The sequence below is a fragment of the Balaenoptera physalus genome (assembly GCF_965194825.1).
Source record: "Balaenoptera physalus genome assembly, chromosome: 3".
Lineage (NCBI taxonomy): Eukaryota > Metazoa > Chordata > Mammalia > Artiodactyla > Balaenopteridae > Balaenoptera > Balaenoptera physalus.
In genome coordinates, this window is record NC_138890.1 from 58,443,077 (window position 1) to 58,461,164 (window position 18,088).

Sequence of the window (18,088 nt, forward strand, 5' to 3'; positions counted from 1 at the left end):
ATACAGCTTTGACTAAGGTATTGGTAGCACTGGAAATGGTGAGATGTACCCAGATTCTGGATGTAGATTGTAAACACAAGCAATTGAGTTTCCTGGTAAATTCTACTGGGGGGATGAGATTAGGAGAAGTCAAGGATGACTCCCAGGTTTTTGGCCTGAGGAACTGGGAGGGTGGAGGGCCCGTGAACTAGGATGGAGGAGGAGTGAAGATGGAGACTATATGGGGAGGACGCTCAGGAATTAAATTTTGGACCTGCTTAAGAGTAGAGGTTACCAATGCCTGAGCCCGGAGTCCACACTACTCGGATGTGAATCCTGACTGACGCTTAACCCCTTGACCACAATCAAGCTACTTAAATCCTGTGTGCCTCCGTGTTCTCACCCACAACATAAGGACTAATAATGGCCCCTATCTCACAAAGTTGATATAAAGAGGAAATGCACACATTCCAGACTTTCTTTTGTGCTGTTCCAGTCTTCCAAAAGGCTCCGAACTTTTGAGATCAGGAAGGAATCTTCCCTCATCTCTACGCCCGCTTAACCCATCTCAAATAACACTAAGTCCCCAAGACTCTGAAAGCAGAGATGTGGTTGCCTGCTGTGGTCTGGGGACAACTGTGAGGAAGCTTTCAAAGCAGCTGGTGTAGGAATCTAACTAGAACATTTTCTTCACCTCAGATTCCTGGCAAAACAAGGCCTGCAGTTAGAAGGGAAAGGTTTTAATTACAAGGCCACCTGTCCAGCCATCTGAAGCCAACCCCAGCCTTTGGCTGGTTCCCTGTGGGCAACGGGGCATTTAGGGGAACCGTGCTCAGAGTCCCTGATGCTTTTCACATTTCACAGCCCTGTATGATCAGGGAGAAAATGAATAGCTCTCAGAAACAGGCCCCCGTGACTGCTCCCCTTCCCATTTGTTATTAAGGATGGAAACAGATACTGAGGGTTTAGGTCATGAAGAGCCTGAATTCCTTCCCCTCCTTTCCTATGGTCAGATAAGGTGGCCCAAAAACCAAATGATCTTATGCTCTCAAAGCTAACTATACCCCTCTAATTCCCCCTCCAAATGGAGATAAGTGGTTTCTAAATTTTTATTAATTGTCCACTGACATTTTTAGACTGACAAATATATGAAAGGCAAGCTGGCTATATTCAAACCTGTGAATTCTAAATCAGAATTAATGGAAATTCCTAACTCTACACAGGGAGGAAGGGAGGGAGGAAAAGAAGGAAGGAAGGGAAGGAAGGAAGGGAAGGGGGGGGGAGAAGAAAAGAGAAAAGAAAGTGAAAGTAATGAAACTTTTTTAGGGGTGTCATTATTTAAACCATATATCAACAAAGAAAAATTCAAATATTTCCAACTTGGGCCTTTTCTTTTTTTAAGGAATAGACAAAGGCCACAGGATAAAGTGAACCCAAGTACAAAAGGCACCAGGATTAATTAAATTGCAGATGATACAGAGACCGGTGCATTATTCATTAAAACAGTTTCCATTTCTTCTGGGGCCCGTAGCTAGACTACATTTCCCAACCTCCCTTGCAGTCAGTGTGACCATGTGACTGAGTTCTGGCCAGTGGCACGGGCAGAAGCGACAGATGCCATTTCAGGCCTGGCCCATTAAAACCTCCCACGGGTAATTTGCCATGTTCTTTCCCCTTCTGTGTGACCTTGGAAGCTACAATTTGAAGAGGGTGGAGCCACGAGATGGAAGGAACCTGGGAGCCTGAAGCACCCCTTAGAGGAGATCCATCTGCTGACCAGAGACATCTGGTGAGAAATAAACCTGTATATAATAAGCCACTGAAATGCTGGTGTGTATCTGTTCATGGCAGCTGGTGCTCCATGAACTAATACACAGCTCAGATCTTACCCATCTCCTCCAGACAGCCTCACTTTGGCATCTGCAAATGCTGAGTTTTCATAAGACCTTATCAAAGGTTGTAAGTAAAGTCAATCAGCAGACTAACTACAATCAACACCCCTGTTGGCCTTTTCGGTCTCAACCTCATGACTTACCTAGCTGAAAAGTGATGTTCTCATCAGGAATATATTATTCCAAAACAGCATGCACTAAGAACATGCTGTCATTTCCTTTAAAAGGAAGAAATTACATTTAGCAAGATAAGAGTTCCTAAATAAATAAAAGGCAGCAATTAAACAAGCCATTAGCTTGCCATAATAGCATAGAGAGAATGCTCTCTACTGATTGGCCGTGAGCGCCACAAGGGCAAGGACCATGTCCATCTTGTTCACTACTGCGCCTCAGTGTGTGCCTGGCACATAGCAGGCATTCAACAAATACATGCCCACTGGATGAGAAGATGAAAGGAAGAACTTGCCTCTGCTCACCTCCTTCCTCATGTTCACACACCCCTCATTCTCTATATACTAAGTATACACATGATGCTTCTCCCTGCCACAGGGCCATTGCACGTGCTCTTCCTTCTGCCTGAAACGCCCTGCCCCTCCTCCTCTCCCTCACCTTCACTGTCTCCTTTGGCTGGTTACTCCTACCCCTTTTTCAGATCTTGGCACAAGCATCCCTGCCAGGTCTCTCTGTGTGTCTTACTCACCTTCTGCTTAATTATACATTTACATGTGTGATCATCTCCACAGCACTTGTCTATTTATGAAGTTACCCTGTTTATTTGAGCATGTGTCAATTATTTGTTTCCTCACAAACCCACCAGAGACTTGAATGTCTCATCCACAAATATCTCCCAATGTCCCCCACAATAGTGTATGGCCCACAGAAAGTCCTCATTCAATAGGCTGAATGAATAAATGACTGTCAGATATCATTATTCTCATTTATTTAGTAGATTTTATCCAGTCAGCCCAATCACTAGGTTTTTTTTTTTCCTCTTCCTATTTTATCATCATATGTAGAGAGATGGATATCTGCTAGCATCAGTGAGATGAAAAACCATGAATATGACATTAATAATACAGAATCAAAAAAAGTAACCTAGGGCTTCCCTGGTGGCACAGTGGTTAAGAATCCGCCTGCCAATGCAGGGGACACGGGTTCGAGCCCTGGTCTGGGAAGATCCCACATGCTACAGAGCAACCAAGCCTGTGCGCCACAACTACTGAGCCTGCGCTCTAGAGCCCGCGAGCCACAACTACTAAGCCTGCATGCTACAACTACGGAAGCCCACGCACCTAGAGCCCGGGGTCCGCAACAAGAGAAGCCACCGCGATGAGAAGCCCACGCACCGCAACGAAGAGTAGCCCCCGCTCCCGGCAACTGGAGAAAGCCCACGTGCAGCAACAAAGACCAAATGCAGCCAAAAATAAATAAATTAAATAATTTTTTTTAAAAAGTAACCTATCATTTATATTCTTGCCTAATAACCGTGTGTTTAGTGCCTTCTCTGTGCACGCACTATTTCAGTTACTGTAGGGACATATTAGGATGAATTAAACAGAGTTCCCTGTCCCCAAGCAGTTTACAAATCATGTAGCAGGATAATAGTTGATAATATTAATGGTGGATTTTTCCCCAGGTTTCTTTGTATCCATGGCCCTTGCCCTAATCAGTCTGACAGGCTAGTCCGGGAATGAGAAAGCAGAGAGAAAAAATTCCTTTTGAGCTTCAAAGTCTACACCCTGTAGGGAATGGAGCAGATTCTGGTAATTAACACTTTGAGGGAAAATACATGATCATATAAGGCTTCCTGACTCCAACCTTTCCAACTGGGTGACTGCTAAGGAAGAAGGAAACAACAAAAATTCCAGATAGGTTTGGAAGCTCTGAGCGCAGGGCTGACCCATGCCTGGGGAAGCACCCAGACCTCAGCTAAGTGGTAGAGCTACGTGATACACTAAAATGTCAGGCAGCTCTGCAGAGTTGCATGGCTCCAGCATGGCACAGGGCAGAAGAAGGGCCCTGTGCGTCCAAGAGAGACACCAGTGCAGTAAAGAGAGTACAGCTGCAGGACCTAAAGAGGCCTTGCAAAGGGAAACATGAGATAAGGCAGCAGTGACCTACATGTCCAGTGATTGAAGGCTTAACAGAATGATGTACATTCCAGTAGATGCCAGCTGGACAGATGGCATCTGAGGACGCGATATACCACCTCGCAGGTGCCTTGGCCCCAATCCTCTAGCACTGAGAATGAGGCCTGGGGCCAAAGAGAGTGTAATGGAGAATGGGATGGTATATTTGCAAGCAGATGGGGAGCTCAGAATAGAAACTGAGTTAAAGAGAGTTAAGTTGACATGGTGGCACTAAGAGTCATACCTGCTGTACAGGCTTGAAGAGTTAAGATTAGTGCTAATACAACCACGCTAAAAGGCAGAGGTCACCATAGGCGGTGGAAATTAAGGAGAGCTATGGAGCTGGGGAGCCTTGGAAGGCTTCAGGAAGGAGGTGAAACGTGAGCAGAAGTCTTGGACTGGAAGAGTTTTGAGAGGTGGAGACGTGAAATCATGAGGCTGGAGAGAAACGCATTTCAGAAATGGGAAAGCATAAGCAAAGACGCAGAGGCAGGGAAAGCTTTGTATAAAACAATGCCTTGTACGACTTGTCTACAGCTCAGGGTATATGTAGGTGGGAGCCTGATATCAGTAAAATAATGGAGAGCCTTAAAGGACAGACTGAGGAGTCTGGTCGCTCCATGCTAGGTAATAGGGAATCACACAAGGTGACTGAAGAGTGGATGATATGACCACACTTGTGCCTCGAGAACACAGAGCTAGCAAGGATCCCCTGGAGGAAAAAGAATACACGGAGAGGGCAATAGCCAGCACTCAGATGAGGGGCCTGCAGTGCAGGGGGAGCTACAGGAATCGAGGAGATCCTTTTTTTTTTTTTTTTTGGCCATGCCACGCAGCACGCGGGATCCTAGTTCCCCGACCAGGGACTGAACCTGTGCCCCCAACAGTGGAAGCGCGGCATCTTAACCACCGGACCGCCAGGGAAGTCCAAGGAGAACGTCCTGATGGAGATCGAGTTGGGTCTACTTGGCAGCAACTGAAGTGCGGGTGGGGGAGGCAGGAGTTAAAGATGGTTTCAAGGTCCATCTGGGGGAATGGGAGCTCTTAGGAGAGGCCAGAGGTGGGGTTTAGGCTGAGAGTAGAACACCTAGGTTGGAAATAGGGACTTGGATCTCAGAAAGAGGGAGAAATATCAATATTTGGCATTAGTTCTCAGAGTTGGAAGGAACTTTAAAGATCCCCTAGACCACTGCTTCTCAAACCTTAGTATATATGTGAATTTCACCTCAATAAAAAAATGAATAAGTGTTCCCCCCCCCCAAAAGTATACTGATCATTGAGGATCTTCTTAAATTGCAGATTCTGTGTCAGGAGGTCTGGGGTGAGGCCTGAGAGTCTGCATTTCTAACAAGCTCTCAGGGGATACTGGTGCTGCTGGTTCAGGGACCACACTTCGACTAGCAAAGGATGAGACCAATATTACCCCACGTATAATACGTATGTGTCTGGCAGTGCATACAGAAATTTCAGGTGAGTCATAAACATTCTATTTTAAGATCTACACAGATTTTCACTTACCACTGTGATGTGAATTTTCCTTTAAATGCATTTAAGGATTAAAAAGTTGACTTGAAGAAAACAATAATAAGTAACAAGAGAGGAGGCATGCATAGGTGGCAAAAATTGGGCAGGGGGCCTCCAATTACTGAAGTCTGAGGAATGCTTGTAGAAAGCCTCTGAGGATACTTGTAGGAAGAGAAAGAATTTCCAGTTTAGAATAAATAGTGGTGATGCCGGAGGGAGAAGTGTTGCTTGATGGAGCAAGGTGACTAACAGGGAAGGTGACTAACATTTGCGAGCATTTCCGGAGCCCGTGAGCCCAGCACTGACCTGGAGCAAATCTACTTCTTCCACTTCATCTACTCCTCACAACAGCCCCGTGAGGTCGCTGTCAGTGTTGTCCCCAGTGTCCGGATGAGGACACCGTGGCTCAGACAGGTTGCCCAAGGTCAAGCAGCTAGTAAGTTCTGGAGCCAGGACTTGAATCCAGGGCTGGAGGACTCCTTTCTCTCCATCACACTGTACCCCAATCCAGCAAGCTCGATGCTTCTACAACATTCTCCTCCTTCCAAAGCTGCTGCTGCTCATTTTCTTTTTTTTTTTTTTTTTTATTAATTTTTTGGCCACACCGCATGGCATGCAGGATCTTAGTTCTCCGACCAGGGATCAAACCTGCACCCCTGCAGAGGAAGTGCTGGAAGCGCAGGGTCTTAACCACTGGACCACCAGGGAAGTCCCGCTGCTCATTTTCTATTAATGCAATTCAGTGTAACTTTGTTGCGTTAATGCCAGCAAGAATGATGTGATTTCCAATTCACTGAATTCTTTTTATAAATCAGGGATTATCATTCCCATTTTTTTTAAATTACTTTTTTAAACATTTCTTTAATTTATTTATTTATTTTATATTTATTTTTGGCTGTGTTGGGTCTTCGTTTCTGTGTGAGGGCTTTCTCCAGTTGCGGCGAGCAGGGGCCACTCTTCATCGTGGTGCGCGGGCCTCTCACTGTCGTGGCCTCTCCCGTTGCGGAGCACAGGCTCCAGACGCGCAGGCTCAGTAGTTGTGGCTCACGGGCTTAGTTGCTCCGCGGCATGTGGGATCTTCCCAGACCAGAGCTCGAACCCGTGTCCCCTGCATTGGCAGGCAGATTCTTAACCACTGCGCCACCAGGGAAGCCCTATCATTCCCCTTTTTTTTTTTTTTTTTTTAAGCAATTTTTTTTCAAAGGAATTCCTTTATTTTCATTATTTATTTATTTTTAGCTGTGTTGGGTCTTCATTTCTGTGCAAGGGCTTTCTCTAGTTGTGGCGAGCGGGGGCCACTCTTCATCGCGGTGTGCGGGCCTCTCACTGTCGCGGCCTCTCTTGTTGCGGAGCACAGGCTCCAGACGCGCAGGCTCAGTAGTTGTGGCTCACGGGCCTAGCCTAGTCGCACCGCGGCATGTGAGATCTTCCCAGACCAGGGCTCGAACCCATGTCCCCTGCATTGGCAAGCAGATTCTCAAGCACTGCGCCACCAGGGAAGCCCCCATTCCCATTTTTAAGATGACAAACTGAGGCTCACCGGGGTCACACCGTCAGGACTCAGAACTTAGGTCTGCCTGACTCCAGATTCAAGGCTTTTCCAACAAACCTACCCCGACCCCACTTCTCTTGGTACGTAACTGTTAATAAGAAGACTTCCTTCCCCAGACTGGAGTGGCTTCTTACCATTTGCCAAACACATGTCACCCACCTCACTCTCTGCCTTGGTGGACACATGACACCGTTTAAACCAATTCAGACTTTAACCTATAATCTTGGTGTCAGTTGGTGGCTAATAGCTGCCTTGTAACTTTAATCGGTGCACCAGATCTCCGGCAGGTGCAGACAAGCCACAAAGAAACCCACTTTGAATCTCTGCATGCTGGAACCATCCCTAGATTATAAACCAAACCATATGCAGTGTCAGGCAAGGCCTTTAGTTTTACCAGGAATGCTACAAAGATTTTTTTAAACCAACCTTTGTTTTAGATGTTACAGAAATGAAAGATACTATAAATAGCTCTCATAGGGCAGCTAGTAAAATTATTCTTCTAAACCAACATCTATTCATACAGCATCACGACCCAAACCCAGAATACTGTTATTTTGCAAGAAGAAAGCATTCTAGAAGCAAGGATTTAAGTGTGAGACAAATAACATCGACTCTAGATTCTAGCCTTAATCCCCTCTAATTTGTTAAATACAGCATTTTAAACAATCATTAGTTTTCTCTTCAAAAAGGACTTCCATCTAGAAGCCAGACTTCCTGACTTTCCTTTCTTGTCATTTCCTACAACTGCCCATCCCCCCCCTTTCCCCCCTTCCTTCCTTCCTTCCTTTTCCCCATTTCCTGGTTCTGTGCTGCTTTACACAAACGCTTTCATCTCCTGAATTCTGTTCAGGGCACCATGACACAAGCACAAATTCTTCCCCTCTCCTTCAATCCATACCCCATTCACCCAGATTGACCCATCTTGGTTGGCAAGTCTGTCTAGCACCCGCAGGCAAGTACAGGGTATGTGCACACAGCGTCTGAAGGAGTGAGAGCAACACGGCATCATGATGGGATTGGCCGGGACACAGAAAACCCCAAGTCCTGCCACAAACCAGCCACTGTCCCCACAAGGCCCCTGGGGGAAAAGGGCGCACAGAGAACAAAGGCCAAATGACACTTTATTATTGGTGGGCGTTGGCCTCGGGTTCTGAGCAAAACTCCAGCGAGACTGGCTGGGTGGTGGACTCCCTATTAGAGCGAGCTGAGCATGAGGGAAGATCCAGAACATTCACTCCCAGGCCCAGTTCTGAGCCTCCAACAAGAGCCAGCCACCACTGTGACACACGAGGAAGAACAGCAAGCAGGGGAAATGGGGTGATGGACTCCATGCCCAGAGTGGAGTAAACCCAGGCCACCTTCCCAGACCTTCTCCAGCCAAGGGAGAGAAAATGAGTGCACTGGAGAGAAGGACCAGGGTTGAATGAATGGATGAACGGACAGACAGACAAGAGAACACGAAGAGGATGGAAAAAGACAAGCTAGGCCTTCTCCCAGTGGGCGCAGGCCTCAAGCCAAATGACTGAGCACAAGCATCTCGACGACTTCCACCTAGAAGGGCAAACAGGGCAGGAGCAGGGCCCATCTTTTAGCCCCTAAGTAGCAGAGTGAGAAGACAGGAGAGAAAGTCCCTTGCAGGGAACACTGCCTGGACCCTCAGGGTTCCGGCCACATGAAGGGACAGAGAGGCCCATCCGAGGTTAGGTGGGCCTTCTAGGGGCCTGAACGCTCCCCTACTCTGCCCCATCCCTTCCACACACGTTCTCAACCCCTCCTCTGGGTGTGGCCCTGGCAGGTACCAACACCTCACTTCCATACTTGAGAGCTGGGTAGGAAAGCACAGGAGCTGAGACAGACCTCATTCTACCTTCCTGTTTCCGGGACATGTTCTTCAAGCGAAACCAAGGCACTTGGTGATGCTTTTGGGAGGAGGGAGCAAGCCTGGTGGTTGAGAGCCCAGACTCTGGAGTCAGACCACTGGGGTTCAAACCGCGGCTCGGCCACTGACTAGCTGGTGACCTCAAGCAAGCCGGCCAAGCCATCGGAGTCTTCAGTTCCTCATCCACGCAACAGGGGAGCGATAGGAGCAACGTCACAGACAGTGTGAACATCACGATTCACAGAAGATGCTGAGCACGGTGCCAAGTCTGCAGTGAGCACAGAGTACCCGCTGGCTGCCCTGATGACGATGGCGATGACAGCATTACTACGACGACAATAATACTTATCATCATCATTCTTTTTTTTTTTAAATAAATAAATTTATTTATTTATTTATTTATTTTTGGCTGTGTTGGATCTTCGTTGCTGTACGAGGGCTTTCTCTAGTTGCAGCAAGCAGGGGCCACTCTTCATCGCGGTGCGCGGGCCTCTCACTGTCGCGGCCTCTCTCGTTGCGGGGCACAGGCTCCAGACGCGCAGGCTCAGTAGTTGTGGCTCACGGGCCCAGCCGCTCCGCGGCACGTGGGATCTTCCCAGACCAGGGCTCGAACCCGTGTCCCCTGCATTGGCAGGCAGATTCTCAACCACTGCGCCACCAGGGAAGCCCCATCATCATCGTTCTCATCACTGCAGTTTCAGTCTAGCCTGCACGCTTCCACAGGGCAATGAGATCTCTGCCTCCCTGCTTCCTGCTCCCACTGCTTCTCCTCTGTTGATGACCCTTGTCCACCAAGGTGAATTCCAAGTCCTTCCTCCCACGGAGACAGACTCACTCACATGGTGCTTTGGAGGCAACGCTAAAGGACACAGGTGCTCTTCATTTCAAAGACCACAAATTGCCAACGGGCTGATTTCCCTGATGGTTGTTGTCATGAATGGACATAAGCCGAAGTTCCTGCCCAGCTACTCAAACCAAATGCCCAGCTCACCTCTTTCCATCCCCATCCCCACCAAATTTTATGAATTTCTTTGAAGGGAGAAACATGGATTTGCTAAGCCTTCTTCTGGTTCACTTACAGTCCTACCTCCTGTGAATACTCTGGTAGCTGTTACATGATTTGAAGAAACACTATGAGCAGAATCGTTAAAAATAGTAACAGAACAGAAATTTCTACCTTAAACAAATCATTCCAACAGATGGAACTTAAAGCATTTATTATCCCTCTCTGGTCTGGGGCTTTTCAAATACCGCCTTTCCAGCCGGCCAGACTGGGAGCTATTTGATAGCACCTCTCTGACCAATTACATACTAATTAAAATCCCTCAGTGTGGGCTGGGGGGAGCAGCTTTGCATATGGACTTTAATTACTGGGCCCTAGTTTTGCCAAGAAAACACAAAGGGTTCTTCTGGCTGGATGCTGAGGCTTAGAATGAACATATGGCCTGCGTGGGAGGGGAGGGTGAAGAGTGTAATCCTAAACAGGAAGTGGAGGATTCCCCCTCCACACACACCACCCCGTCATCGCCTGAAAGCAGCTATGCACCAGGGTTACACAGAATCCCTGGTCAGCCCATGGAACAAACGGCATGCTGAGTGGGCAGTGAGCCGCCACCCGGGACACATCATTCCATCCCGGAGCCATTTCTGGATTGGAAGTCTTTCTTGCCCCTCTGACCTCTTCTTGGTTTTTGGATCAGAACCTCAGGTTCTCTCCCTAGGTTTCACTGAGCCTGGGGTGGCAGAGTATTAATTTTTGGCTCACCAGAATCCATTTCCTCGTCTCCTGGTTACGCTGTCCCAAGCTTCCCAGTCCACAAGGCGCTGGCCGGGAGGAGCACTGGCCCAGTTCTGACCAATCAGCACAATTTAATCCCTCTGGCCACAGCGCTTGATTCCAGGATGGGCATCGGACCCAAACCAGTACAATCAGCATGACTTACAGGATGTGCGTGGGAGCTCCTGCTGGGGTAGATATGTTCCCTATCCAAGGTGATGAGTCTGAAGCTGTGGCAGTCATCTTGCTGCCACAGGGAAGAGCAGATCTGAAAATGGAAACAACCCAGGGGAAGCAGAACCAAGAGAGAGAACGAGGGAACTCAGAATACTGTGATAGCCCTTGAGGTCCTGGATCCGGCCATTCCTGAATAAATCCACTCATAACTTTTCAGTACTGGGAGCCAATAAATTACTTTCATGCTTAAGCTGGCTTCGGTTAGGCTTTCCATCAATTTGCAAAAAAATAAATGAATCTATCTGGCAGAAATAAGATTGGGAGGCAGGACGTTAAAGCAATAACAACAACAATCCTATAGGGATCCAGCCTGCAGAGAATATACTTGCTACAGCCTCTGTGGAGCTCTAGGGATCTTGGCCCAGAATCAAAGAATTCTACAGCTAGAAGAGGCCTCGTGGACAAAGAATCCTTTTTAACCATATTTTCTGTCTTTCTTTTTCTAAACCGGTATGTAGTACCTGATGGTCCAGAGAGGAAAGACGTGACCAAGGAAGCAAGACACAAACTCTTCTCATTGCTGTCTCAGTGCCGTGTATGTACCTGTTGCTCAGTAAAACTTTGTTGCATGAGCATTATAGATCCAGTCCCCAATAATCACTCTCTCTAAAACATGCAGCTCATGAGTCTTCTTTCTGTATGGCCAATATCTCTTGCAATAAATTCCTTAATGGACTACATTTACTTCCTGCAATAATCCCTCTCTCTTTCCTCATCCTTTTCTTTCTTTACATGATGCTAGCGTGGCATTTCTTCCTATTCCCCATTTTGCCCTTTTAGTTGCTCAAAACCTTTTCTTTACTTCTTAATTCAAAGTAACGTCATTGACTACAGGCACTTAATAATCCACACTTTATTCATTTGTCTGTCCTTTAACTTCTACCTCAAATCATGAGTTATCTACCCATCCTCACCCATCCTTTACCTCTACTCACAAGCACCGTGATTGTATTAAAAACAGCTGCAAGCACTACTCACTATTGCAAAGACACGGAAACAACCTAAATGTCCATCCACAGATGAATGAATCAAGAAGATGTGGTACATATATACAATGGAATATTACTCAGCCATAAAAAAGAATGAAATAATGCCATTTGCAGCAACATGGATGGACCTAGAATTATGATACTAAGTGAAGTCAGAAAGAGAAAGACAAATACCATATGATATCACTTATATGTGGAATCTAAAATATGACACAAATGAACCTATCTACGAAACAGACTTACAGACAGAGAACAGACTTGTGGTTGTCAAGAAGGAGGAGCGGCGGGGTGGGATGGATTGGGAGTTTGGGATTAGTAGGTGCAAACTATTATATAGAGACTAGATAAACAACAAGGTCCTACTGTATAGCACAGGGAATTACATTCAATATCCTGTAATAAACTATAATGGAAAAGAATATGAAAAAGAGTGTATATACACATACATGGAATCACTTTGCTGTACCACAGAAATTAACACAACATTGTAAATCAACTATACTTCAATTAGATATATAAATGAATAGATAAATAAACAACAGCTGCAAATTTTTACCTCCTGCCCCCAGACATCATGCACATACAAACTAAAATCAACTTGTCACCACTGAGTTACCAACATCTTTATGACTATCAAGAGATCTGATCTGATTTTCTTCCTAGGATCTGATCTCATAGCCATCTGAAATACTTTTATTCAGGATGATAAAATACTTCTGTTCATGATGACAGCAGAAAATAAATCTAAGCATCTATTCGTTGTTGGCTCCTTACACGACACAATCGGTTATTTAAACTTCCTGTGACTAAATCCCCCCTACTTCTATGACAGATTAATGCATTTGCCAGTGTGTACTGTTAACCAAGTTCTGGTAACACTCAGACAGAAAGCTTCACGTAAATGTTAAATGAGGTTATTACTCTCTGGAATCCCATAGGCCACTGGCAGCCCTTAAGAATTACAATTATTAGTTTTAAATTCCTTTCAGAGCATCTTAGGAACTTACAGGTCTTCAGAGGAAAAAAGATGTGGGATTTTGAATGAGATTCACAAACTCATTTGCTCTTTAATCCAAGTGGAACCTTTTACTAGAACTTTGGGCTGAGAAGGGAAAAACTTAATTCAGGATAAAAAAATACACAGGTGATACCTTGAATTTCTGGCGCCTCCCTTTTGCCAAAACTCGCCACCGCTCACACGTGTCATTTGACCACTGGTGTCCTCTTTTAATGGAAGTTTTTCTGAGGCAAGAAATACAAACAAAGAAGAATTTAAAGACATTTACTATGGATACAAATTCTTCCTTTCTTATTGCCATTGTTAACGTAATTCCATTTAGATCATTTCCCTAGAAATCTTTCTTCTTACTCTCCAGCTTCAAAACTCTAATTCATTACGGGAACTGGCAATCCACCTTTCCCAGCCTGACTTCCCTCCTCTACTGGGAGACAAAGCTGGGCCCCTTCTCACTGCTTCCTTCTTCCTTTCTCTCTAGGCCAGCACCCTGCCCACCCTGGTTGCCCCTCTACTGCCAGGGGTATGGGACCTGGCCTCCTGAGAAGTCACCAAGGGGACAGTTGACACAATTCTGAAAGGCAGGGGAGTGAGCTCCGGTGCAGTGACTTTCACCCACGGGAAACAGGGGTCAGGCGGGACGGGGAGAGAACCAGACTCCCCTATATCCATCACCCCGCAACTACACTGAGGCGCGATTCCTCCTGCAAGCTGCCTGCAGCAGCCCCCATGCCGAGTCAGCCGCCTGATCCTTCACGGCTTATTCTGAAATGGTGGCCAGCACGAAAATTCCACGTGTCCTACTGCATCTTCCCCACTTCCCCTCCCACTCCTGGGATTTCACCTCCCTGATAAAGCTTAAGTGCCTTAGCCCTTGCCTCAGACTCTGCTTTCCGCAGGGCCAGGCTAAGATGTTTATCTTCTCTCATCCAGCATTTCTCAAGGCGTGACTTGCAGACCACCTACATCAGAAGCCTCTGGGGTACCTGCTAAAAAAGGCAGATTCCGGGCCCAATGCAGAAATTCAGACTCAGTAGGTCTGGGAGGGGTGCTAGGAATCTGTAGCATTAAGCCCTACAGGTGACTCAAACACCCTAAAATATGAGGACCACTGGTCCAAGTTCCTCCAGTGTCCCCAGCTCTGCCAAAAGGACTTTCTGGTCGCCCAAGGCAGACCCTTGGGCTTCTTGCCCTTTCTCCCATTCTCGCTGAGTCCTGCTGATATCTGCCAACACTGTGTCCCTGGCTCCTGCATCTGTCCTCTCTTTTTCAATCCCACTGGCCCCTGTTTGGGGTTCATCCCCTTTCTCCTGGAATTTCATCAGAGCCTCCTGAATGTTCTCTCCACGTACTTTCTTCTGAACTTGGACTAAAATCAGAGGTCAGGCTGCATGCTTCATAGAGCACCTGGCACACTGCAGTACAGAAGTGGGCACTCCAGTCCTGTCCTGGATACACAGAGAGTCCCTGAGGGCACGGGCCTTCAGTCAGGCAGCATCAGGCCTCTGCTGGACTAGTGCTTCTGCCCGTGTCCAGGATTTACTTCTTCTGTCATTGCTACACTCACTCTGCCAATCACGACAAGGTGGGCCATGAGGACCATGTGACAGGGCCGGTCCATCTATCCCCATGTAACCCCCTATCTAACGGGGCACGCTGTACAGAGTGGGTGCTCTACCCAAGCTGCTGACAGCCAGAGTAACAGAATGATAACATTCCCTCCTTTTTCTCCTTTCTCTCCCTTTCGATCCTCCCATTCCTGTGTTACTCAATTCCCTCTCCTAACTGATAAACACTCTACCACAGCTTGAGCCCTCTCCTCTGCTCTCTTTGGCCTGACTTTGGCTAAAATCCATTTGATTGCACCTGTGTTCTGTTTATTTCCTTCTCCACGTGCCTATTCTTTGTGAGTTAAGAAAGTGAAGTAAAAATGTCCTTCCTTATCACAAGGACACAAATTGTATTGCTTAACTGTGAAATTACAGCTAACATTTGTTAAGCATTTACCATGCATTTACCAGGCGTTTCCTAGTTTGTCCTCTCAACAGCCCTAATAGGTAGGTACTATTTTTATCCACCTTTACCAGTGAGGAAACCGAGGCTTGCAGAGATTATAACTTGCCCATAGAAAGTGCTGGAGTTTGTCTGATCTTAACCATCCTGGTACATTCTTTCTACACTACCTGACGACGCACGGTGATTGTCCCCACTGCAGGTACCTGGAATGGATGCCCCACACTGAACAACTGTCCCCAAGTCCAAGTTCACAGCTGCTGTAAGTCGACCCACCCACACAGCAGGTTACCAGCTTCACATTCCTCCTGTTACTCCATCAACCCTTTGGTTTTTCCTGATCTAACTTTCAGTCCCATTTGCCACATGTTTGGGCCACATCAAGCAGACATTTCATTTCTGGATAACACACAGTCTTCGTGTTTGGCTTGCCTTGTAAGCATTCTTGCCACATCGAGCCAGCAGCTCCTTTCCCCCCAACATTCTTCCACAAATGTCATCCACTCCATCCCCCTAAAACCCTGCATCACCCTCTTTCACCCTAGCATCCGAACCACTACATGAATGTGTCTCAGAGCCACCCCCAGTGACTCACAGTGCCCACGACAGAATCTCTGTGGACACCCGACAGTTTCTCCTTTGAAACCGCCTTCCGAAAACTAATTAGCCCTCAATCTCCCAGTGAACTCTTCTCCCTTCTCAGCAACTCTGTGTGGACTCTATTTCCTTCTCTTGCCTCTTTGTCCTTCTGAGCCTTTAAAACCGACCAAAATCTGAGCCAAGGACAAAGTTAATTATTCTACTTTCGCATGCCACTTGTTTCATCAAGGCGTCGAGCTAGCCCCCATTTTCAAAAGGCCCGAGGCATCTCATGATACTCCTGTTCCCCCTTCTTGGATCCTTAGGAGATAGAAGCTATCTACCATCCCAAGCTTAATTGAACTTTTAATTCAAGCTTGGCTTTCCAGCCATCTCACTCTCCCCAAGCGTGCACATCTGGAACCATTCACAAAGTGGTGGCTGAAATTTCCACTAATTCACATGGAATGCTAGGGATGGAGGCCATTGGGAGGGCCTCAGCTTCCCCCAGGTCCCAAGGCAAGTAGTTCTACTCTAAGAAATGCATGCATCAGTGAACATCCTAGAGCATGCCCGCTGGGGGCAGAGCCTGAACCAGGGCACTGGAGCAGCCCAGCTCTGTATGTGGTGGCCCTGAGGTATATGCAGACATCATAGACAGTGCTATGGACTGACTTGTGGCCCCCAAAAATCCTGATGTTGAAACCTTAAACCCCAATGCGACTGTATCTGGAGAAAGGGTCCTTAGGAGGTCATGAAGGTTAAATGAAACCATAGCGTAGGGCCCTAATCCAATAGGACTGTGGCCTTCTAAGAAGAGGAAGAGATCTCTCAATCTCTCTATCTCCCCCAACAATGTGAGGACACAACCAGAAAGCAGCCGTCTACAAGCCCAGAAGAGTTCTCACTGGAAATCAGCCACGCTGGCACCTTGATCTTGGACTTCTTAGCATTCAGAGACGTGGGAAATAAACGTCTGCTGTTTAAGCCACCCAGCCTGCGATATTTCGTTATGGCAGCCTGAGCTAATTAACACTGACAGCAAGCTCTTTTGTCCACATCCAGACAACATGGTTCACAAGGAAAACCAGGAATCCAGAGCTCCTACTCTCCTCATCTGTGTAGCCACTGTGCCCAGAGAGGGTACAGAAATCGGGGAGGGCAGCAAGGAAATTGGGAGAAACACATGTGGAAACTCATCCATTCATTCACCAATAAGCATTTATGGAATGACTGTTGTGTGCAATTATAAACACTTTCACATACAATGTATTCATGTTTGTTTATAAACACATGAAAGAAAGATCTGGAAAGATAGGCATTAAATGGATAAGGGTCACCTTTGGGGTGGCAGGGGAGAAAAGGGGCAAGGAAGATGAAGAAGAAGAACTCTTAACGATGTAAAATTGTTTTAATGTGTTCACCTACGAAAAGAGAAACACACAAACTTGCAAATAACTGCTGAATGAGGAAGAAAGGCAGTATGCAAGGCTTAGCGGGTCCAGCTTTCCTGTTTGACAGGCATTCCTACTCCCCAGGCCTTTTCTCTGGGACCTGGGGATGTAATGGCTTTGAAGGCATTGAGGGCTTGTCTGTCCTATGAACAGCTGTATCCCCAGAACCTAGCAAGGTGCCTGGCACACGGTAAATGCCCCCATACTGGTTGCTTGGGTGCATGAATGGCCAGAGCCCTATAGGAAAGTTATGGGGAGGGTCTAACCCTGGCCAGGAGATGCAGCTGAAACTTCAGGAAACATCTGGGACAGTGTCTGTGGAATAAGGCCTGAGTGTGGGGTAAATGGAGAATCTGTAAAACAGAGGTTGAGATGATTCAAGGGACTCTGGGCGGCACATGCCCCAGGAGAAAAGCCAGAGTGACCAGAGTTCTGCAAGTAGAGTCTAACAGCCCAACCCTTACAAGGGACACTAATGTCCCCAACAAGAGAGCATTCCCCCTCTGCCACCAGACCACCAAAGCCCACAAGTTCCCATATGGTCCTGTACAGACCCTGCCCTCCCAAAACAAGTCGGAGTCCAGAATGGAAATGACTTGTTGCAATGCCATGTTGAGATTCAGCACAGCATGAAGGGGCAGAGCACAGGACTGCCTGGGATCGAATCCCGGCTCCATCACTTAACTGAGTCAGCTAACTTCTGTGCCTAAGTGTCCCCACACATAAAACAAGGATGTTGTCAAAGTACCTTCCTCTATGGAAAACACTTAGAATGGTGCCTGGTCCTAGGAGAGAGGTGGAGGTTGAATAAAACTCTGATTGATTTGAAGATAGCCAAGTGAAGTCACGTGACTTGACTCACACAGAACCCATCATCCCAACTCTGAGAAATAAGCTGCATCAGAACTTATATTTGACGCATCACGGTGATGATCTTTAGAGGTGTTAACTTGGCTAGACTCAGTGACACGGACAGAAGAGGGCAGAGGCCAGCTTGTGGTGTGCACACACCTTCTCCCAAGGATTCAGACACTAATGTGGGTACTTCTGTGAAGAGATTTTACGGATG

At 46.9% G+C, this 18,088-nt stretch overlaps 1 protein-coding gene across 1 annotated transcript in view; it reads right to left on the reverse strand.

Moving 5' to 3' along the window:
• The window catches only part of LOC309657189 (uncharacterized protein), a 357,540-nt gene that overhangs the window by 274,008 nt on the left and 65,444 nt on the right, over window positions 1-18,088 (reverse strand). Inside the window, exon 3 of the mRNA XM_082454336.1 lies at window positions 13,110-13,200. Coding sequence (XP_082310462.1) covers window positions 13,110-13,200 — 91 coding nt within the window. The remainder of the gene's footprint in view (window positions 1-13,109; window positions 13,201-18,088) is intronic.